The following is a 24,351-nucleotide window of genomic DNA, read 5'->3' as shown; positions in this document are numbered from 1 at the left end:
AAGAATACAATATGTAACAAGGCACACATAGTCACATTGATGATTGAACCACAAACTTAATGGGCCACATTTTTGGACTAAACATTTCATTATTTTCTTGTATCATTTATCTTGACATAGTCCATTGTTTTGCTTCAAGTTTAGAAAATAAAAAAAACAAGTAAATACATATTCTCTGCCTTGGAAACTAACCTTGAGGAAGCTTGAATATTTTTAAATTTTCTCTTTTGATTAAACACGGATGACAATATTATCGAGAAAGTACAAACATTTAATCGACATCTCTTGTATGTGCGCAAGTACATAGCATATTTACCTATTTCACGGTTTCACCTCATCATAGTATTAATACCAACCGTACTTAAAAAAAATACCGTGTCAGCATGTCTGTAGTCACAAACTGTGCAGTGTGATCACAGTATCGACTCCAACTGCTTCAAGTTCGGATCTAAGTTTTCTGGTGGATAATCTTCTTCAGGAGTATTGTATGCATCAGCTATAGCCTTACCCTTTTCCAGTACATCGGTTGGAACAGTTTGAAGCAGGCTGCATTTTTAAAACATGGTTGATCAAACGGTTTTAAAAAAGGATTGTAAATTAATTCAATTGCGTAGTTTAAAAAAACAAACCTGTTCAACGCATTAACAGCTATGCCAATGTTTGACTTCATTGACTTAACCGAAGCTCCGGGCTCATTTCTTGATGCGTGTAGCAACAGTGAGTCAAGTTCTTCCAACGCTCTTCACGGAAGAAATCCCTTAGTCGGGCAAAAAGTGTGAAAATTATATATACATAAATAAATTTATGATAAAAGTGGTACCTGAGACATTGATCCACGTCATTGGAAGCTTTTTGATCATTGCCAACTTCATTTGCATACTGTGCTACCTATACATTCATTACACAAACACATAATCATCCACATATTATTTGAACTATTTGATAGTTCACAAAGGTTTTGACTTACAGCTCGAATGTTCATACGCAGTGATGCTGCTGGGCCAGCACGTAACAGACTCCTGCATGCAGCAAACTCAGGCCGATCTGTTTCCAGTGTTTTGCCTGTATAAAGATACAGTAAGAAGGCTTTTTTTATAAATCATGGTACAATATCTATATAATCCAAAATAATACTATAAGATTAAAGTGTCTAACAGTAAGTCAAATGTCTAACATACCCTCCCTAGGATAACATGATAGGGAAATATTGTTGAGCAGATTCAATGAAGCTAAGATTATGTTATGATCAAATCATGAATAAAGGTAACGTACGTATAAGTTAACTTAGAACATTTATAATAAAACAATGTAACAATTCCTTTAGGGAATGCTAAACTTATAGTCTGTCATATTCGATTACAGAAATTATATTATATTACTTCACTATGTTGAATTTACCAAGTTCCGAGGAGTTGGTATTTATGTAGACCTTTGAATAAAAGTCTAAAATACACTTTGGGTAACTTTCAACCTGTTTTTTTTAAAGCTAGTTGTTTTACTAAAACCGTTTTACATGTTAGAAAAAAAACATAACCCAAAAAGGCCCATTCATAAGTAACTTAGCTGAAGACTAACATTACCTAATTCTTTAATCTGCAATTCTGTCAAGATGATAGACGGCACGTATGACTCCAACGGTTCAAGCCTTTTTCTGGTTAATATATTAAAGAAATGATTAATATCAAACATAATAATTCAATTGCACACAGTTAAGGTGAAAAATTGACTGTGTCGGTCGGGATTGGAATGAGTCAAGCAGGTCATCTTTAAGCGCAGGACGCCCAAGAAACCTTTTAGTTATATTTTCTTTATTAACTTATAATGTTAATAACCTAAATATGATTACAATTATAAAAACAAAATTATATACTACAGTAACGATCCATTTGAACCGTATTCGTTTTAGTTAATCTTTTGGGATTTTAACCTGTTTGACCATTTAAAATTGTAACCCAACCCATTTATAGGAAAATACTAAAATACCATCCATATAGCATAGCCCCATCTATCATAAACCTATAAATATATTTCTTAATTGGATTTTGGAGAGGCTGTATTTTACAATTAACATAAAGAAGTTGACAAATTTTGTTAATGCGATTAAGTTGAAATCAGCTATAGGTAGGGCTGTGCACGGTTCGGTTCGGTTCGATTTTTAAGCGGAACCGAAACCGAAGTCATTGGTTTTTTGAAATACAAACCGTTCGTTTCGGTTTTTCGGTTATTTTCGGTTTCGGTTCGGTTATAGTCGTTTTTTTTCAATTATGTATGGACATTGCAAAAAAAAATTAAAAAATAAAGATGATAATTTTAAGCATGTAAGAGTGTATTAGAGTAACACAAATATATTGAATACAAAAAACAAAAATAGACGCTTGTTACGTACTTACGTGGAACCATACGAATATAAAATTGCTAGAGTAACAAAGTTTAAAATTCAACATAGTTCTTAATCAAAAAACACTAATAAGTTTAGTTTTAAACTTCATTCATTATCTTGTTCATCTTTAAAGTTTAGTCTCAGTTTTCATCATCTTCATAACCTTCATCACAATTAATCGTTTTTTTCCGGTTTTTTTTAAAATGGAAAACCGAAATGAAACCGAAAATTCGGTTTTTCAAAAAAATTAACCGTCGGATAATGCTTCGGTTTGGTTTTTTCGATTCGATTAATTTGGTTTCAGTTCGATTAATTCGGTTTTTAGCTCACCCCTGGCTATACTGCTATAGGCATAGCTCAAACAACTAACACGAAAGAAGTCTAATTATGTAATTTTGCAATTGACATCATATTAGTTACTATTGATTTTTTGGTATTTGACCAAAGTCAAAATCAATGTTCACTATTACCTTTTCACATACTTATCAAACGGGCTGGCCACAGCATCTGCATCCAAATTCAAATTCAAATTCACATCTCAATTCAAATACTAACAAACGATCAAATGTTGAGTACCTTTAGGGATTGATAAACAATGAAAGAGAACAAGAGAGATAGAAACCAATCGCCTGCTTTGCCTCTGTTCATCGGAGAACACGCTACACCTCACCGTTACAGCGGTCAGCTTCCTCGCCGGCGTTAATCGCCGCCGGTAGTTGAGGTGGCTGGTGCTAAAATGCGCATGGGTGGTGGTGGTGGTCGTCGTCATCTCGTTCGCTCACTTTTCGCGGGAGTGATGCTCTCTTATCCGTTTCTTCACTTTTGTTTGAAATTACAGTTTTACCCTTGGAAGTGATATCCCTTCAATGTCTATTTAATAACAATTTATACCCCTCTATATCTGTGGTTATGGGTTGGCAATGGACAGGGTATTGGTAATCCTATGCTCGTGCCTTTTTGTAAAATCGAGTCTCAAACCTAGTCCATTACTGTGTACGTTTGTTCCATTGTTAAAAAAAATAATAAGTTGGGATTTTCAAGTACATTTTATTTATCATTATAATTCTTTTATTTCTTTTATTTATATAAAAACTACTACATAAAATATTATACAATTCATATATATAAGTGTTTACAATAAATAAATAATAGCATCATAAGTTTTATATAACTTTTTATATATGTACTTCGCAACCTACAAAATACAAAGAATATCAATAACTACGTATCCCATAAAAATATTTTTTTTTAATCTATGTATCTATTAAAATGAAGCATCAATAGACAATGGTAAGGATAAATAAAAATCAAAATTAAAACTTTTTCGGGTATTGGATAGTGTAAGCCAACTTATTATAATATATATATATATATGTTTGTTGGTATTTCTACGGGGTAGAGGTAAGACTGTTTACATATTACTCACCTCAAATCATACAATAATCTTACTATTGGTGAGATTTACTGAGTACAAGTATGATGATGATGATGATGATGATGATGATGATGATGATGATGATATGTTTGTTGGTATTCAAGCTATAGACCGATATGAACAAGAAAAGATCAAGAAATAAACATAACATATAATAAACTTGATTATCAAATTAATTAAACAATCAACTCCTATTAACAGATTTTAAATAGTTTTGATGTGCTTAAATAACCATCATCGATAAAATACCATTGATTCGTAGTGAACTCGAACTATTATTGTTTAGATGAGTTGTGTAATTGGTTTATAGACGCGTTTAAGCTTCATTCATTAATAGAAAAACTAATTTTGCATGATTTGAACTCATACGCAGAACGTAGCTTTATATAAGAACACACGCAAAGAAAATGTTTTACACTATGGTAGTTTTGTGTAAGATATGAATTTAAGTAGGTGTTTCCTTAATACACTACAAAAGGTGAGTTTTTAGAGTGTTGGTTTCTATCTAGGAACTATTGTAATTGTGACATTGTTGTTAGAAACTTGTGTTTGCATGCTTGATGAACTCTCAGTTCCAAATTGACCATCTTGTGTATAAAACCCTGGATGTTTCGGTTGCAGCAAACAACACTCACAGCTCAACATCATAACCACCATACACATGTCTGGTCTATCTTCTGGGATGCTTTGAACACATAGCAACGCCACATGGATTGTTCGTGCCACTTCACGTGTGAGGAGTGACTCGATCAATGACTCGTCAGCTAGTTCCAAACTCTTTCCTTCCTTGTAAAGTAACCACGCCTAACGACCAATAGTTAAAACTTAAAACTAACGCATCAAGACTATTGATTAAGGAACTAATTAACTTGATACTTAACATGTAAAGTATTTGCTTATCTTACATGACCAAGAAGGTTGTGATTGTGATCATGACAAAAGAATTGTCTATTCTTTTTCCCACTAACAATTTCCAAAACTAAAACTCCGAAGCTGAATACGTCTGATTTCGTGGAGGTGATTCCTTTTCCTGCGTACTCTGGTGACATGTATCCACTGCATAAAAAATGTGGTTAAGTATAACATATTAAATATATAGAGATATAATTATGTTTGTAATGCAATCTTACTGTGTCCCAACCACTCTTTTTGCTTTTGTCTGGGTCTCATTTCCTCTGAAGCTTCTTGCAATGCCGAAATCTGATATCTTAGGATTCATGTCGTGATCAAGTAAAATGTTGGCGGGCTTGAGATCTCGATGGATGATTCGTAGAATAGAATCTTGATGAAGATAAAGTAGACCCCGAGCAACTCCCTTAATGATGTGAAATCTTTGTGGCCAACTAAGTAAATGTTTCTCCGTTTCTCCTGAAAAAGTCTCGGTGTTGATCACTAGTTCTTAAGTTCATTCGATTCGATTGTATGATATTCCGTATTACATGAAATTAGATCTTACGAAATAGAAATAAGTCGAGGGCTTTGTTAGGCATCCATTCGTAAACCAATAGCTTTTCTTCACCTTGGATGCTGAATCCTAGAATCTTGACAAGATTCCGATGTTGAAGCTTATAAGTGAAGATAACTTCGTTCTTGAACTCTTCTACTCCTTGTGTTGATTTCTTGGAAAGCCGCTTCACTGCAACCTCTCTTCCGTCCTCAAGAAGCCCCTTAAACATTTGCATACATGCTTACAATCATTATCGTACAACCATTGTAACCAAAACTAGCAAGACGCTAGCACAATAAGACATAGTTGATACTTGTTCACTTTTGAGTCTTAAATTTAATATATTACCTTATAAACCGACCCAAACCCACCCTCCCCTATCTTGTTATTGTCCGAGAAGTTGTTGGTTGCCTTTAGCAACGTCGACAAATCAAACAACGGTAAGTCTAGAACATTATCTTCCGGAAGTGGAACAAGCCTCCCTATAAAACAACAACAATGGTTGGAGTTAAAGTGTTAAACGATCGATGAAACCCAAATGAAACTAAAGACTATGATAAAAGATAATCACCTTTTGCCTTTAAGCAATGCCCAAGCAAAATGGCTAATCCGAGAATAAAGACAACGATGATCAAGACGACGATAAAGGTTATCATCATTTTCTTGCTTTTGTAGACCCTTTCATGATATTTTTCTATCAATGTAAACACACATCACCACAGTTAGAAACGATTATATGACCATGTATATAGTGTATAGAAAATATTATGGTTTTTTACGTACCTATTTTAATAGTAGCTATTCGTACGTATGTATCTTGTCCATCGTCCAGAAATGTGTGAATATCGATCAATTCATTGTACACTAACAAACACCCGGTATCATATTTGATGTCTAAAGTCGTAAAAGCTGTACAATTACACTCCTTTCTACATTTAGCCGCGCACTGCTTTAAGGTCATATTCATGTCAACCCATGATCGTCGTGTGTCTGGTAGTTTTAGAGACAAATACTTTCCAAACCCTTCATCTACACCACAATCCAACGTTGTATTTCTTTGCTCGAAGGTATGATCGGCTAGTGCATGGAAATGAATTAAACAACACATGAAGAATATGGGAAATGCCTTCATTGATGGTGATAGTGTTCCTAAGTGTTTGGATGATAGTTGGAGTGCCAACATATTAGATTTGTTTTTATAGTTAAGGAACTGTCAAGAGTATCTTAAGAAAACATTTGATAATTTTAAGGTAGACATGTTCATGAATTCAGTGACAATGAAAATAAAAAACTGCTGAAATCATGGGATTAATATTGTAGTTTTTTGGTCAAAGTTTTGATCTTTACCATTTCATTTACAATGAATCAACATTAGTAGGTAACTCAAACTAGTCATTATTCTAAATTATTCATATGCAATAAATCGTAATTGTGATTTTACAAAATAATATGAAAGTTACATTCTTCTTAGACCTGGTGTAGTGGTACGTGGGGTGGAAGCGCCTCCCCAATTTTTTGATTATTGGTTGGAAGTGTGGTTGACCAAAGTCAAACCCACAATATTGGCGCTTTCTACAAAACACCCAAGACATATTTAGCCTCCAAACGCCCCATAACGCCCCGAGGGGTGGTGTTCTGGGCGATATGGGGCTTTTTCCTCTTCTAAAACGCCACCGTACGTTTTGTCTTGAACATAAAATATCCATTAGTGGTTTGATGTGGGACCAGAATGGTCAAGGGGAATATCACATCCCCGATCTCCGTTCCACTAGTGGTGTGCTTGGTCCATTCCATGCAGCCCGCACATCTCTCTCTGTGATTTTTATTTAAATAATACAAAAAAAATAAAGAATGAAAAATTGTAAGTATAACATAGGTTGAGTGCTAAGGCTGAATGACGTAGGATGTGCTGAAATTGCAATGAAGTGGCGAATAATGAAGAATGGTAGGCATAAGTATGCATAACAAAGTATTGGGTATATGAAAATAGTCGTAGACTAAATTTTAATGTGGAAGTATGATTATAGAAAATTTCTATATTGATTTTGACGTTTCTTGCCTGACTCACTCTGGAAGACTATCAAGAATGAAACTTACCACTCTATAAAAACCTCATTGAATCAAGTTTCGAATCCCTTTTTATTTGTCAAAACTACTATTAAACCCAAAAACACAAAAGAAATTCAACGTTCAACGTACGTGCTTGTGATTATTAAGTCAATACATGTTTTAAAAACTATAGTTTTCAGCCATTTTTTTTATCATGAATTGTCGGGGGAAAACATAACATTTTATAAAAACTATTATTATCCTACGACTTATGTTAATAAACATTTAATATTATAACTTGTCTGAGAAAGGCACGACATTTGAAGAAACGTGGATCGACTCACTGGTAGACGATCTACTTTCCTCGGGTGTGATTATACTATTTCACCGATGGTTCTCTGGGATCTGGATTCTTCCACCTACAAAATGAACAGCACCGTAAACTTACCCCTCAGAAAGGGACAGAGGGGTCCTCTTTGGGGTAACCCTCCAGTGTGAGAATAAGAGTTTGTAGGAGAAGATAATAATCTCAGAGTAAGGAAATTGAAGTGTATTGCCTAATATAGCTGAATACTGTGTAATAGGGTGTCCCTCTCCTTGTGGAGTTGATGTGGTATTTATAGTGCTAGGGTTTCCAATGATTGGGCTCAGACCCAATTAGGGCCAAACGTGGCCTCCTCCTATAGCTTCACACCACGTGTCCTTGGGACACCTGGTGCTTTTTCACTGGTTAGTTGCACATGGGTTTTGCTGAGTTGTCCACCTTTCATTGGCAGCTGTCAACATCAGCATATTCTTATTCCTTAAAAATATACCTTCTGGAAGGTTGTCTGACGTGCACAATCAAGGTTGTCCTTACCCTAATTTGGATAAGGACGAGGTTGATTATGTGCATGTGTGATATGCGCCAATCCTGAGGATGCGCGAGGTCTTCTCTTTATTCTCACGCGCAGATGTTTCATGCGCAGATGTGATATGCACAAGCATGTGATATGCGCCACGCGCAGATGTGATATGCGTGAGCATGTGATACGCGTGAGCATATGTGATGCGTGAGCATATGTGATGCCTGAGCGTATGTGATGCCTGAGCGTATGTGATGCCTGAGCATGTGATGCATGAGCATATGTGATATGCGCCATGCGCATAGGTTTTGGCTTTGTGCCTTCATAATGTCTTGATTTCAAGCCTCTTGTCTATATCTTGTGGGTTGACCCGCCTCGCTCGGTGTTGAAGCGGGTACATACCTCTTCAAGCCCCCCAGTCTAATGTGTGTCTTGTCTCGCGCGAGCGAGGTAAGATAGATATTAGACTTAATAGTTTGCTCTTTTAGTAGGGGTTTGTCTTTTTCTTCTTATTACTCATCGTTGCGCGAAATTCTATCCTTTTGGTTGAAACGAATCGTCCCTGTACGTGGTTGGTTGTTGCTGACATGCGTCAGTGATGGAGACGTGTCAGGCTTTTCGTGTGCTCGAGGTGCTACAGTTGCCTTTCATGTCCCCTCACATATTGTCAGGAACACGTGTCGCGCTCGCGTTGGTTCGTACCTGCGAGTGGTGGCGCGTGAATTCTGGCAGGCCCTGTATCGTTTCTTTTCGTGTCCCCTCAGACAGTGTCAGGGACACGTGTCGCGCTCGCGTTGGCTTACACCTGCGAGTGGTGGCGCGTGAAGTCCGATCAGTACCAATTTTTCTCTCTCCTGGGCAAAGCAACCCCTTTTGAGTTTTTTATCCTTCATCTTCTTTGTTGTTTATTCAGAGCTTTCCTTTCTTTCATTCTATTCCGATTACCTGTCTTCTGCTTCCCGATCTCTGTTCTTCAGAAGCATCCTTTGTCCGATTTTAAAGTTGTATGTCTGATAGCTCAGACAACACAATCTCCCCCATCTTTCGCCGTGTGAAATCGTTAGCAATGTCTATGTTGAAGAAGACCGGCAAGGGGAAGAAGGCTGCTGAGGCCTCATCGGAGGAGGTAGGGAAGACCAAGGCAGTGAAGAAGTGGGATGAGATCCCCTGTAAACTTAGGCAGTCCGATTTTGACAGCCTTATCGCCTCTCAGGGTTTTCTCCCTGAGTATGGCTGCATGTTGCCGGGGGCCGGGCAAACGGCGGCGGACCCGCCCACCGGCTATATTTCCCTTTATTGCCATTTTTTCACCCACTGCAACCTTCGTCTCCCGATGACAAGGTTAGTGGGTGCGCTGCTTAGGTTTTATGGGATTCATATATCCCAAGTCCATCCGTTTGGACTTGTGCGCATGACTCACTTTGAGTTCATGTGCAAATCTCAGCGCGAGGAGCCCACCCCTCGGCGCTTTCAATTTTTTTATAAGCCAAAGATCCAAGATTCTTGGTTCTCCTTCATTCCTCGTAGTCAGAAGGTCAAGTGCTGCACTGTTTCCTTCAAGAGCCTTCATGACTGGTCTGAGAGATTTTTTTACATTAAGGCTGGTGTGATCCCCATCCGCATGACCATGCGCGCGATCTCTTCTGCGCCTACGGATGTGGGTGTCTTCAAGAACCCAACTGGCGCCTGGGTTAAAAAGTTGACTGCCGAACCATCCCCCGCCAAGAACATTTGTGAGGAGGCGCTGGTGGGGGTTGGTATGAGCAGGAGGTGGGCCGACAGCGCGACTGAGCCCGTTATCCAAGTTGACGGCTTGTGTAAGTTAACTCATTGCATTACTTCTGCGCGACTATAATTCGTTTTGCTGATATCATTTGACTTGTTTTGTGCAGTCAGCAAGGAGTATGTCCACGCCGCCTATGATGAGCATATGGAGGGTGGCTCCGTCGCGCTGGGCGCTGGGGAGGTTGGCTTCCCCGATCGCTTCGATGACATGTTCATCCCTGTTGATCTGGGATTTCTCTTTGACAGCGATGCGCCTGGTAAGCCTTTGTACTTATGCATTTGCCTTTATAATACCAAATTTGGCTAACACTTATGTTGCACGTAATGTAGACGCGCTTGAGAACTACGAGCTGGAGCTCGCGGAAGAGGAGGAGGAAGAGGAGGCTGAGTTGCCCCAACTAAAGCGTAAAGCTAAGGGGAAAACTGGCGCAGGGGCCAGTAAGAAACAGAAGAAAGATGTTGCCCCTGTTGCTCAGGATCCTCCTACTCAGGCGAGGGAACTTGAGAAAACCCAGGAGTTTACCTCCAAGTTTTCCTTTTCTTCCCTGCCTCAAAAAGTGGGCAGACCTCCTGTCCACACGAGGTATGGTGCCGCTACCTCCTCCGTTAGCGCGGCGGAAAAGGGAACCGGCGCTGCGCCTGCCGTTTCCTCATCGACAGGTATACTTTATACTTTATGGTTTTATGAGCGCGATTCTGATAGAATTACTAATGAATCTTTGCTCACTCAAATGTTTGTAGAGCCGGCGACGTTGGTGGATCAACCTCAGGCGCAACCAGGTGCCGAGGCTGCGCCGGAGGTCGCTTCGAAGTCCCCTGTTTTACCCTCAAAAAAGGGGAGAATGAACTTCATGGCGATGTTTGACTCGCGAACTGCGTTGCGCCAAGGTATGCATTGCACTTTTATTTTCTGACTTTTTCTTTTAGATCAAGTCATGAATCATTTGTTTTTGTTGATTTTTCATAGGAGTCATAGCTGGCGTTCAAGCTGCTGGCGGCACTGCTGGCGCCGGTGCCAGCGCCGCTGGTTCTGCTCCTGCTCCTGCAAGCGCTGAATCTCCCCTCATCGGGATTACTAAGGAGCAGGAGGCAGTCTTACGCGCCGATCTGGCGGCGTCGAGACCTCCCTCACCTCCTCCTGCGCGCAGCCCTCCTCGCGAGACTGATTTTGGTTCTTCCAGGTCGCAGGAGAAAAGGCCTGTTTCAGAGGATGAGGAGGTTTAAGTTGAAGGCTCCGACAGCGGCCGCGCCAGCCCTGCAGCGCCACGAGATTTCGCGGCGCAGTCTTCTCGTGGGGCTGGCGCTGACTTTTCTACTTCATCCCCGCAGGTATAGGTTTGTTTTTGCTCCGCTGCGCGGACTTCCATATTAGTGTTTTGATGACTTAGATCATTACTTTGTGTTTGCAGGAAGCCGATCACATTTACCGCCCGAGATGGAATATTACTGAAGACAGCTCATTTCAGTCCATGGGTGTGTGTGAGGACTTCTGAGCTCATTCTGTGCCTCCAGCTGAAAGGAGGTTTCAGGAGGGCCGCGCTCGCGATGACTTGCTCAACGATCATCTGTTTGCTGGGTCGGCTTTCTTTGCTGCCTCCCAAGAGCTTCGCTATGATTACGTAAAGGTACGTGATGCTCTTGCGGAAGCCAAGCAAGAGGCTAAAGTGTCTGCTTGGCATCTTTCTGATGCTCGAGAGAGAGCTGAGAAGCTCCAAGCAGAGCTCAGTGAGAACAGAGCAAGTGCCAACACCGCCTTCGTGAAGCGCGGTCATGAGCTACAGGCTGCGCGGGAGAAGCTACAGGCGGCCGAGGCGGACTCAGCCAAGTACGAGCGTAGAGTGCGCGACTTGGAGCTGGACGCGGAGGCGCGTGACCAAGCTCTTGTCCAGTCTATAACTGACAAATCATCATTGGAGAGTGAGGTTGCGCGCCTGAAGAAGGAGCTGGCGGCCGCGCGGGCCGAGAAAGATGAAGCCTTGGCGACGGCAGCGTCTAGCCAGGAAGCCCTCGATTTTGCGCGAGCGGAAAAGGAAGAAGCCTTGGCGGCAGCAGCGTCCGACAAAGAAGAGCTGAAACAGACTAAGGAAACTGTTGAGTTGTTAAACTCTCAGATTCCTGCTCTCGAGACGTCTGTTTCTTCCCTCGCGCAGGATCGCCAATGGCTAATCTCACAGGGTATGACTCGTTGCGCTTACGCGATGAAATACTCAGACGAGTTTCAGGCCCTTGTGATGGATTGCAACGCTGCCGCGCGCTTGGTGGGACGAGCTGAAGGGTTTAAGGATGGCTGTGAATATAGCAATCTGAAGAAGAACCCATCCGATTACCCTTATCAGCTCGACGTTGCCTGCGCGGACATGGCCGAGATGGGGGAGAAGTATTTGAATACTCCCATTCCCATCCTTGCGCAGGTATTTTAACCTTAATGAGATTACCTTGACTTATTTTCCAAGTCTTTTTGTACTCATATTTTTCCTTATGATTTGCAGATATCCGCGCTTGCTGACCAGCCCGATCTCGGCGCGCTAAAGAAATTACTTGACGAGTGCGAAGGGGCTGGTGGCGGCGATGATGGCGCGGGGAATGCTGCCCCTGCTAGCGGCTCTGGCGTGGCCAAAGGACCCGCTCCTGACACTATTGTGATAGAAGACTCCATTCAGGATGAACAACTTGACTATGGTCAGTTTGGAGATGACGAGGAGCGGGCTGCGCCAGACGCTGAAGGCGGTGATGAGGACGATGAAGAGGCTGACGTCGACGTGGAGACTTGAGAAGCCCTTCATGTTTTTTTTTTTTTTTTTTTTTTTTTTATTTGTAGTTTGTATCTCATCATCTTGTAAACTTGTAAATTTCAATGCTTTGGAATGAAATTTTGTTTTCCCTTATTCGCATCTTGCGCATTCCCGAATCATCTCTTTATATTGCATGTTTGCTTGTTGAATATAAGATATGCTTGCACGTTGAAATAAGAACAAGGTTGTAATGAAATTATTTTACTTAATCCTTGTCATATTGTAAGTGATTTTGCAATATCCTGACTATGTTGACACGTGCTTTGGCGTTTCATTATTCCTCTTTTGCGCGACGTTATCGCGCATTTATTATAGGGAATTATGAGTTTTTTAGCCTTTACGTGTCAGTATGTGTTACTCAGATATCCATTACAATTTCATGCGCGACCTCGACCTGAGACCTTAACAACTATGTTTTGGCATGTGCTTTGCCTTAGTTGTGCTTAGGTATTTTTATGGTCAGGCTGCGCAGCATGTAGGATGGATGTTGAGTGATTTGAGCTAAGGCTCACATTATTGGGCTAAGGCCCTGAGCTAAGGCTCATATTATTGGGCTAAGGCCCTGACGTTTTAGAGTTAAGACTCATTAACGCGTTTGAGCTTGAAGCTCGCGCATGTATGTTTTACTTCGTTTTATTTTGTTTTGATGTCAATACGATGTTGTCATATTGCTCAAAATTAATAAAGGGAAGTGTGAAACATGTATGCAAAATGTAGTAGAATCCACATTAAGAGAAGATAGCGCATATCATTATTCATAATGGCTTAAAAAGCCTTGATTACAAACTTGTACAATTTTTACATGAAACATTTTCTAAGCTGTGCCGCGTTCCATGCGCGCGGGATCTTCTTTCCATTCAAATCTTTTAAGGCGTATGCGCCTTTTCCCAATTCTTCCGAGACTTGATAAGGTCCCTCCCAATTGGGGGACATCTTTCCCAGGGATATCGCGCGGCTAGCTTCATTGTTTCGAAGGACAAAATCATCCTTCTTGAAGTGGCATTCTTTCACGCGCTGATTGTAATATTTTTCCAGTTTCTTCTTGTATTTGGCTTCACTAATGATAGCCGCCTCTCTGCGCCCTTCAAGTAAGTTGAGATCCAACCTCCTTTCGCGCTCGTTATCAATCTTGCTCATCATGAGCACCCTATGGGATGGGCATCCAATTTCTGCTGGAATCATAGCCTTCGTTCCATAGGTTAGGCTGAACGGGGATTCCCCATTGCTGGTTTTGCTTAATGTCCTGTGCGCCCACAGGACATTAGGTAGCTCTTCGACCCAAGAATGGGATTCCCCCTCCAACCTTTTCTTCAGCCCATTTAGCAAGCTTTGGTTCGCGCGCTCCACTTGGCCATTCCCCTGAGGGTGGTATACTGAAGTGAAGATTTGGTTGATGCGCAATTCCTTGAGCCAGCTGGATATCTTTTTGTCAGTGAATTGTTTGCCATTGTCGCTCACAATTTCCATGGGCAAGCCAAAACGGCATATGATGTGGCTCCAGATAAATTGCTTCATCGCCTCGGCTGTGATTTTTGCTAGTGGCTTGGCTTCGACCCATTTTGTGAAATAGTCTACTGCCACTACCAAAAATTTTACTCGCCCAGGCGCTTGCGGTAGGGGACCCACAATATCGATTGCCCATTTGTGGAAAGGCCATGGGTAGGTCACCGGAATCAAGTTGTTCTTTGGCCGCATGGTGTTTGGCGCGTAGCTCTGACATGCTTTGCATTTTTGGATCTTTTTTAATGCGTCTAAGTACATGCCTGGCCAATAGTAACCTGCGCTCATTGCCTTGGCAACCACCATGCGCGGGCCAGCATGTATTCCACAGATTCCTTCGTGTATCTCTCTGATCACATAGCTTGCTTCCTCAGCATCTAGGCATTTCATGAGCGGTCCAAGATAGGAGCGTCGATATAACGTACCATCAAGCAATTCATAGTTCTGCGACTTGTGTCTTATCTTCCTCGCCTGTGCGCGATTGTCTGGTACCTTTCCCTCCATCAAGAATTCCATTATTGGAGTTATCCATGATGAAGGTGTTGTATGAGTTACCAGGACAGACTTCGCTCCCACCGACGGGTTGCTCATTACTTCTACCCTGACATCTTTGCCAAAGTGATCGAAGCTGGTTGATGCCATCTTGCTCAGCGCGTCGGCAGATTTGTTTTCACTGCGCGGAATATGAATGATTCTGAAGCAGTCAAATTGCTAGATGAGCTTTTTCGCCTGCTCTAGATACAGAGGCATGGTGTTCTCCTTGGCATCATAAAGGCCATTGACCTGTGCTGCTACCAAGTATGAATCAACATGGGCCTCTAGCTTTTTAACTCCAAATTTGTGCGCGATGCGCAGGCCAGCCAGCAGGGCTTCATACTCAGCTTCATTGTTGGTGCTCTTGAAGTTCAACCTGATGGCGTAAGTATATTCATGATTCTCTGGATCCACCAATTTGAGGCCTGCGCCGGACCCTTCGTTGTTTGAAGCTCCGTCAGTGAATAATCTCCAAACATTTTCTTCATCATTGGCTCGCGGAGGGTCTACCTCGCGCTGAGCCTCTTCAATTTTTCCTTCGGGGATTTCTGCGATAAAATCAGCCAAGACTTGTCCCTTTATTGCTGGACGGGGCTTATAGGCGATCGTGTGTTCTCCTAATTCCAGCACCCATTTTGTCAGCCTTCCTGAGAGCGCGGGACGCCGCAAGACTTGCTGGATGTTGTAACCAGTCAGAACTTCAATAGGATGACCATTGAAGTATCTATGAAGCTTGCGCGACGCGTGTGTTAGTGACAAAACTAACTTTTCCATGATGGAGTAGCGCGTCTCAGGATCTGTCAGCACCCGACTCACATAGTATATTGGCGTTTGGATTCCCTTGCGATCCACCAACAATACTGCGCCGATGGCGCGCTCTCCTGCTGATAGGTACAATGTCAAAGTTTCACCAGGAAGTGGAGCTGTGAGCGCGGGCAGATTTATCAAACATTCTTTTATCTCACTGAAAGCTTGCTCGGCCTCAGGAGTCCATTTGAATTGGCTTTTCTTTAAGCAATTTCTCAATGTGTTGAAAAATGGGGTAGATTTGCTTGCATGGTTCGCTAGGAACCTGTTGATTGAAACCAATCTACCATTCAGCTTCTGGACTTCTTTCATGGTGGATGGCGAGGGCATGTCAAGGATGGCCTCCACCTTTTCTGGGTTCACCTTGAAACCATCATTGGTGACCATTACACCTAGAAATTTTCCCTCTTGTACGCCGAAAGTGCATTTGCTCGGATTGAGCTTCATGTTAACTTCCTTTAGGCGCCCAAGGGTTTCTTCGATGTCTTTGAGCATTTGTTTTTCCTCCCTGCTTTTGATCACCAAATCATCCACGTAGACTTCTAGGTTTCTTCCAATTTGCTCGCTGAAAACAGCATCCATAAGTCTTTGGTAGGTGGCTCCCGCATTCTTCAAACCAAAGGGCATTTTTGTGTAACAAAAAACACCCTTGTCGGTTCTGAAGGCAGTCTTGTCCTCGTCTTGTGGTGCCATTTGAATCTGGTGATAGCCCTTGTAGGCATCCAGGAAACATTTGAGCTTGAATGGCGCCACGGAGTCCACCTTTGCGTCGATGTTTGGGAGGGGGTAACAATCTTTTGGGCATGCTTTGTTGAGGTCCTTGAAGTCAATGCACATCCTCCACGACCCGTTACTTTTCTTTACCATCACAGGATTGGCTACCCATGTCTGGTATCGTATAGGACGGATGATGTTTGCGCGCAATAGATCCTCAACTTGCTCATTCATGGCCCTCGCCTTCTCATCCCCCACGACTCTCTTCTTTTGAGCAATTGGCTCTACAGACTTGAACGTGTTGAGAGAATGTTGCGCCAGGTCTCGCGGAACCCCAGTCATATCAGAGTGTTGCCACGCGAAGACCGACATATATGCTGTGAGCAATCTCTTCATTCTCAACCTCGTGTCGTCTGATATCGTAGCGCCAATTGTGATTGTCTGCTCCAGGAATTTTGGGTTGAGAATCCATTCCTCTGGCGCGTTGTCTGCCATTGGAAGTTTCATTCTCCCTTCCCGCGGAGTACTTGCCACTGCACACAAATGATCTCGGTATACAAAAGTTACACCTGTTGGTGTTGGGAACCCCAACGCGCCGTGCGCTGGCGACGGTATGGCGTTGAATTGGGCAATCGTTCCTCTACCCAAGATCATATTGTGGCATGAAGTGGTGGGCAAGACCAAGAAGTTGACAACTTCGGCTCGCTTGTGTTTCTCATCCCCCATAGTTAGCTCAAATTGTATTTGACCTAGGGGATGAATGCTTTCATTTGAAACACCAGAGATTGGTGCATTCACAATTTCGAGTCTTGCTTGGTCTGCCAGATCCAACTTCCTGAAACATTGCTCATACATGATGTCTGATTCGCTGCCAGTGTCCACCAGGACTTTTGACACTTCATAATGAGCAATGTGTGTAGTGATGACAAGAGGACTGCTGATAGAAGGACCTCCCCTGATTCTTGGGAAGATTACTTGTTGCTCGCGCCAATCTCCGTGGACTTGCGCGCTTCTCTTTCTTGAATTTTGCCCTTGCCTTCCTCCCTCGGCTACACAGATTCTTTTGAACCTTTTGCTGGCAGAGGCACCTTCTGTTTGTTCATCTTCTGGCCTTGAGTTTTTCACCAGGTGAGCCAGCTTGCCTGATTTTACATCTTTTTCAATTGCATCCTTCAAGTGGTGGCATGCATCAGTGTTGTGTCCTGTGGACTTGTGAAACTCACAATACTTGCCACTGTTTGATGGTCCCTTGTAGTGTAATGGCTTGGGGCTTTTGAACTGGACATTCTCAGTGCTTAACACTTGTGAAGGTGTTTTAGTGAGGGGAGTCCATATTCTTGGCAGAGGTCTGTTAGGATCTCTGCCGTCTTCCCTCTTGTCACCCTCCCCGCGATTACGAACGTCTTTTTGGGGCTGGGGTGAGCTTGGTTGCGCCTGCTTTTCTGCGGAAGAAAAACTGGTTGGTTGCAACCTGGACCATACAGAGTTCTGTTTGCCCCTTCTTTCGTTGCTGCGCGGTGTCTCAGCTTGATGCCCTCTTTCTCTTGCCCTATCTTGGGCAATTTGTTTTTCATTTCTCGCGAAGACTCGCGATGCTTCCATTAGCTTGGCCCAAGTGGTTGGCATGCCATCTCTGCTTACGAGAGCTCGGCGGAGTTGATCACTGCGCGCGCCTTGTATAAAGGCCACGCGCAAGAGTTGCTCAGTGATACCTCGATTGCCAGAGACTCATGATTGAAACGAGTTATGTAGTCTTCAATCGTTTCATCATTCCTGCGCACGCAGTGCATGATGTCATCAGGGTCGCGCGTGTGTCTGCGCTGCTGTACGAAGTGAGCTTGGAACTTTTCCAATAGTTCCTCGAACCCATCGATCTGCCCAGTCGGCAAACTCTCGAACCAGACACGCGCCGCGCCCGTGAGGCAGCGAGCAAACATGTGACACCATGTTGGCATCGTCCAGCTTTCTAGGTTTCCGGTGTTGTAAAAACCTTGTAAGAAATCGTCTGGATTTGTTGTGCCGTCATATTTGCCCAAACCACTTGGCATCTTGGTTTTGTGCGGAATGGGAGCCTTCGCGATGCGCTCAGTGAATTTTGAATGTTTCACCAAGATGGCTGGCATGTATGGTGTGGTTACGTCCACTTGCCCTCTCACTGGTGGGCTGTACGGTGTGTGCAGATCCATGTCGGCTTTGGCTCCAGGCGTCACGTTCATGTGCGCGCGGAGCTGTGAGCCTCCTGCATGAGTATCTCGCGTCTTCCTCATGCTGTGCACTTCTTCATCACTAAACTCAGCGTGTTCAGTGTGAACAGAATGACCATCTTCCGGCGCGCGCGCCCTTCTTGTTCCATGAACGGTTTGCTTGTCAAACGCTAGCCTTTGTGTTAAGTCGGCTGTCTTTTTGTGTTTGACCATTTCATTGTACTTGTCCATTAGACGTCGTTGCTCGTTTATGAGCCATTCTTTAGGGTCATTGGTTTCATCTTCTGGACCCATTGGTCCTTTTTGTTTCGCGCCGGCAAGATTTTGGAACGTGAGATCGTCTGGAGGAGTTTCAGTCTGGCTATGAGGAGTTGTGATGAAGGGATGGTTACTGGTGGTGCACGTAGAATCACGCGGCACCCTCAGAAACTGCTGTCCCCCCATTAACATCCTCATGCTCAATATCCTCCAGAACTTGATCGACGTTACGAACACCAGAAACCATGGTGAGAATTTTTTTTAGAGAACTGGAGATTTTGTTGCCGTTGTAACAGGTGATGGCGCCAATGAAGAAACGTGGATCGACTCACTGGTAGACGATCTACTTTCCTCGGGTGTGATTATGCTATTTCACCGATGGTTCTCTGGGATCTGGATTCTTCCACCTACAAAATGAACAGCACCGTAAACTTACCCCTCAGAAAGGGACAGAGGGGTCCTCTTTGGGGTAACCCTCCGGTGTGAGAATAAGAGTTTGTAGGAGAAGATAATAATCTCAGAGTAAGGAAATTGAAGTGTATTGCCTAATATAGCTGAATACTGTGTAATAAGGTGTCCCTCTCCTTGTGGAGTTGATGTGGTATTTATAGTGCTAGGGTTTCCAATGATTGGGCTCAGACCCAATTAGGGCCAAACGTGGCCTCCTCCTATAGCTTCACACCACGTGTCCTTGGGACACCTGGTGCTTTTTCACTGGTTAGTTGCACATGGGTTTTGCTGAGTTGTCCACCTTTCATTGGCAGCTGTCAACATCAGCATATTCTTATTCCTTAAAAAGATACCTTCTGGAAGGTTGTCTGACGTGCACAATCAAGGTTGTCCTTACCCTAATTTGGATAAGGACGAGGTTGATTATGTGCATGTGTGATATGCGCCAATCCTGAGGATGCGCGAGGTCTTCTCTTTATTCTCACGCGCAGATGTTTCATGCGCAGATGTGATATGCACAAGCATGTGATATGCGCCACGCGCGGATGCGCCACGCGCAGATGTGATACGCGTGAGTATATGTGATGCGTGAGCATATGTGATGCCTGAGCATGTGATGCATGAGCATGTGATGCATGAGCATATGTGATATGCGCCATGCGCATAGGTTTTGGCTTTGTGCCTTCATAATGTCTTGATTTCAAGCCTCTTGTCTATATCTTGTGGGTTGACCCGCCTCGCTCGGTGTTGAGGCGGGTACATACCTCTTCAACATTTATTTGGATGTTTTATAGTCATGCAAACCTGTTTATAATCTAACAGTGACATTACTAGTAATCTTTTAAAGTTTTGTATCAAATAATCATATTTACATATTTTGATCACTAATATATCATTTTGTTGCAAGCACAGAAAAAAAAACACAGAATAAATCATTCATTTTCTCAATTAAAGAAAAAATAAAATACATGAAGACAGTTGAAATGTGATTTTACTCATTTCCTTTAACATTCTAAAAAACATATAAACAAAATTCTTTTAATTAAGAACCTATACATGTGTAAATCATGTGTATGTTATTTCCTACACGCCTACACAACCTCATACATGTTGTAGTTTAAAAGTTTTTCTTTAAGTACACAACGTAGACATATGTAAGAAGTAAAGTTTTAAAAATATAAACCAATGATGGAGAAAAAAAATGATTTAGGATTTCTGTTTTTTTTCTCTCGCAATAATTCAAAGATTAGAAATGGAGAAGACAATCGGCGTTGAAGAAAAGAGTGGAGGGGCAAAGTTGTCTTTTCAGTATTTTAACGTTCCAATTTGATTAACAAAATTACCAACCAAACACATTATTAATTTTAAAATGATTCCATACCGATTTCAATTTCTTTAAAAAACATCATGCGAATCAAGCAACCCCCTAGTCTAGTCAAATTCCATTTAAGACTTTTAAGAGTAGAACGAGTTCGGTCGTTCGGGTAAACAAGAAGCTTTGGGTGACCTGTCAATATGAGTTCTGAGTAAAATGAGTTCGGGTAAAAACATTTCGTTTCAAAAAAGTAACAATTTGGTGTGGAAGGTTACTTCAACTTCACAAATTACAAAATAAAAAAATATCATACAGCAAAAACACTAACAGAAATAATCAACTCAATAGTTCATATAGTTGTATCATGCATCTAGTTCAACACTTTATCCATGTTTTACTCATCACTGCCCGAGCCCGTTGACCTTTTCGTACAGAATCTTTTCATCCATTTCTCTTGGGAAGAAGTAAGACGCGATATTGAAGTATGAAACAACGAGCCCGTTTGGCCCGTTTGAGATAACGGGCCTTTTTGAGACGATTCTGTAGACGGAAGCTCACAAGGAAGTGCAGAAGCAGTGCTAGTTAACGCGTTCAGCACAAGAAACGCAAGTATTGGAGAAAGATCCAATGTCCCTCCAAGAGGCGGGATGACCCCACGAAATATATTCAAGTACGGGTCACATAAAGTACTGCAGAACATAGAAAACATTACTTTATAATCCAAAAAAATTGTAACTTGATGATTAAATATTTAAACCAATCCGTGTTTAACAAATGTTATACCTGAGGGGATTAACAATGGCTGGAGGCGAGTTTGGGAACCAGGTGAGAACTAGTCTCACAACTAATAATGTGTTGTAGATGTTTAAAAAATTTAGAACACCATTAGAGATCACAAGCCCTGCAACTGAATCTCCTGGAATAATGGCTGCAAAATCATGGTTTGGTAGAAGCCTTGAATTCCTTTGATTTTGGTAGTTAATCTGAAACAGTGAAGATTAGTCATAAACGGGTTTGTTTATGTTCTATCTGTAACGGGTCAAATGGATAAAACTATACATGTTTATGGGTAAAAACTTTCGTGAAACGTGTATTCAAATGCATACAACTGCCTTATACGTATAGCTCAAACAAAAACTTATAAATTTCAAAAATTGATAGGAATGTATGAACCAAATGTTCATTTGACCGTTCGGTGAGAAGTTCGTTTAATAAATGAACGGACATGAACAAGAAACTTTGTTCGATTAACTAAATTAACGAACATTAACAGAGTCGTGCTCATTTAATCATTTTTGTGAACATTCGTTAACGCGTTAGCTCGTTTATATTTGTTAATATTCGTTCGTTTACATTTGTTCGTGTTCGTTTTTTTATGTTTGGCCCTTAAAGATTTTATTAATTTTTAGTTTATAATATTAAGTATTATTGTATAATTATGTCAAAAGTACTGAACTTTATATTGACCTTGGGTAACCATGTAGAATCCTTGAGTTTAAGGGGGTGTTTGGCATTCCTTATTTTACCTCCTTATAACTTTTGAATAAGTTAATAACTTATTAACTTTTCTCTCTCACACTAAAAGCAATCCCAAACACCTTATTAGTTTTCAATTTTCAAAAAATTAATAAGTCATAAGTTAGTGAAAATAAGCAATCCCAATTCCCAAACACCCACTAAGAATTGACAAATAAAATGAACAAAAACGAACATAAATATTTAACAAAATCCATCACGTTATGTGTTCATGTACATCTGGTTGTCTGATAAATATTTTAAGGCATAGGATCTTCACACACACTCGCCTATACGACTTGTATAGAGCTATACAGACTGTATATGAGATATGACTCATATATAGGCCAAAAAGGATTTTTTTTGTGGGTCCCCTCTATACACTTGTCAGTTATGTGTGGCCCATATAACACTATACGAGTTGAATAGGCATGTACAGTCACTATGGGGGTGGTGTATGAAGATCACATTACATATTTAACAAACATGAACAACTGAACAAGGTCTCGTCCAGTTTGGTTCGGTTCGCTTACAGCCGTAAAAAACTAACATAAAAGTGACCGAGGGACGATCCAGTCATCCAACCGAAACTGTCATTGACCCGTTATTCAACCCGCCCGCCTGACCCTCTTATTTTGAACTAATTTGGGCATTAAAATTGCTATAAATGGAGCCCTAATTTAACAGAGACACAATGAACTAAAACTGCCCTAAATTATTACTAACTAATTCAACTAAAAGTAGCTAAACTGTATATAAATTAACAGAAACACAGGTATAATAATAATAATAATACCTGACAAAACTTGTGGTATTCTGAGTGAAGAGAATGCAATTTGGTGAAAAATGGGTTTTGGGAAGCAAAGATATGAAGAAAGTTGATGCATTTATGAATGTTGGAAACTAAAGTGTTGGAAGACTCAGTTACTATTTTCTGGATGTGATTTGTGGTTATGGGTTTGAAGATTAATAGAGAGGAAAGTGGTAGACCTGTTGTGGATATATTATTGGTGGAGTTAACATTATTATTATTATTATTATTATATGGATCCTCTGCTGTTGAAGAAGAAGGATGCATTGTGGTTTGATTCTTGTGTTGTTGTTTGTGTGTTTTGGAGTTGAAGGAGATTGGGAGATTGAAGATAGGATATGGTTGGAGCCTAAGTTGCACACAATTATATACAAAATGAATTAAGAAATTAAAAAAATATAAAGAAGGGAAAATTCATTGAATATTAAGAGTAAGAGTATTCTAAGCATTCCCAACAAAATTTAAAACAAAATTACATTATAAAATAATCTAATTAAAACAAAATTAATCGTGTGTTAGATAAAAGCATATATCTAACAATATAAATAACAATATAATAATTAGTTTGATCTAAGGTCTGAACTGAGTAAATTATTTAACTGGGTTCGTGTTTACAGTGGTAGTCTCGTTACATTATTATTGTTTACGATACACAACGAGTTATTTTAAGTTATATACATATACTAGCTTTAGAACATTTGTGATCCATGGGATGCTTAAGAAAAATAAAACTAAGCAATAATGATTAAATTAAAAAAGAAACTATATTTTATCAAATTAAATAATTTTCTAAGTTTAAATTATATTTTTTAATGGAATACTCATACGAATACGTGGTTTATTCTCACGAAATTTCTTCATAACAATGAAATAAATAAACCTACTGATTTTATAAGTTGTAATTATATTTTTTTAATGAAATAACGAATTCTAAAAAAAATGATAAGATGTTTTATTATGAATAACATAAAAAAAGAAGCATCATATATAAAATAACATGAGTAAAACATGATTTTGTATTACACTTTCGAAAGAGATTTATTAAAACTCCATGAATCCATGAATCCATGAATGTTGATTGAATATGTGAGAATAAAACTGTTATTCATTCGCAATTTCTTCTTGGATTTATCATATTATATTTTTACAATATTCATCTCCTACACTCAAAAGTGTATATAAATATTTTGATTATATTAAAAAAGATAGATTTGTTTTCATTAAATATAAATATTTGGATTATATTGACATAAACGACCTCATATTTTTAATCTATATAATTTAGTTAAGTTAGTTATTTAATTAAAGAATATATTTATATGTTTTGATTACACGGACATAGATATGTTTTCATTAAAAATAGAAAAATAGTTTGAGCGTGAAAATTATGCTATGAATGAATCTACAAATGACATGTGTCTCAGTTATTTTGTTTATTAGAATAGATATGTGTATTTTAAATAATAAAAGTTATCTTCTTTCTTTGCACCGTTTCCTCTCTACTCAAACA

The 24,351-nt window shown here is 40.6% G+C and overlaps 3 protein-coding genes across 3 annotated transcripts; all 3 read right to left on the bottom strand.

Moving 5' to 3' along the window:
• Positions 1 to 410: 410 nt before the first annotated feature.
• On the bottom strand, positions 411 to 3,191 carry LOC143551839 (uncharacterized). The gene is made up of 7 exons (XM_077042183.1): positions 2,957 to 3,191; positions 2,851 to 2,887; positions 1,581 to 1,651; positions 968 to 1,062; positions 821 to 888; positions 630 to 740; positions 411 to 546 (listed from the first exon to the last, which is right to left on the bottom strand). The coding sequence occupies exons 1-7, from the start codon at positions 3,147 to 3,149 to the stop codon at positions 414 to 416; spliced, it is 708 nt and encodes a 235-aa protein (XP_076898298.1). The 5' UTR covers positions 3,150 to 3,191; the 3' UTR covers positions 411 to 413.
• A 1,125-nt stretch (positions 3,192 to 4,316) lies between these two features.
• On the bottom strand, positions 4,317 to 5,754 carry LOC143551833 (G-type lectin S-receptor-like serine/threonine-protein kinase At4g27290; the record flags this gene model as incomplete). Its single annotated transcript, XM_077042178.1, has 5 exons — positions 4,317 to 4,619; positions 4,721 to 4,871; positions 4,946 to 5,183; positions 5,272 to 5,482; positions 5,611 to 5,754. Coding segments are annotated over 5 exons (1,047 nt in total), but the record flags the coding sequence as incomplete, so codon positions are not given.
• Positions 5,755 to 20,788: 15,034 nt separating this feature from the next.
• On the bottom strand, positions 20,789 to 23,189 carry LOC143551838 (ylmG homolog protein 2, chloroplastic-like). Its single transcript, XM_077042182.1, has 3 exons — positions 22,827 to 23,189; positions 21,299 to 21,498; positions 20,789 to 21,204 (listed from the first exon to the last, which is right to left on the bottom strand). The coding sequence occupies exons 1-3, from the start codon at positions 23,106 to 23,108 to the stop codon at positions 20,910 to 20,912; spliced, it is 777 nt and encodes a 258-aa protein (XP_076898297.1). The 5' UTR covers positions 23,109 to 23,189; the 3' UTR covers positions 20,789 to 20,909.
• Positions 23,190 to 24,351: the final 1,162 nt, after the last annotated feature.

The sequence above is a fragment of the Bidens hawaiensis genome, unplaced genomic scaffold, assembly GCF_021521415.1.
Source record: "Bidens hawaiensis isolate Kalapana, Puna unplaced genomic scaffold, B.hawaiensis_p1.1 tig00016672_1, whole genome shotgun sequence".
Classification (NCBI taxonomy): Eukaryota; Viridiplantae; Streptophyta; class Magnoliopsida; order Asterales; family Asteraceae; genus Bidens; species Bidens hawaiensis.
Note: the sequence above shows the minus strand (reverse complement) of the source record. Positions and strands in the feature narration are given on the sequence as shown.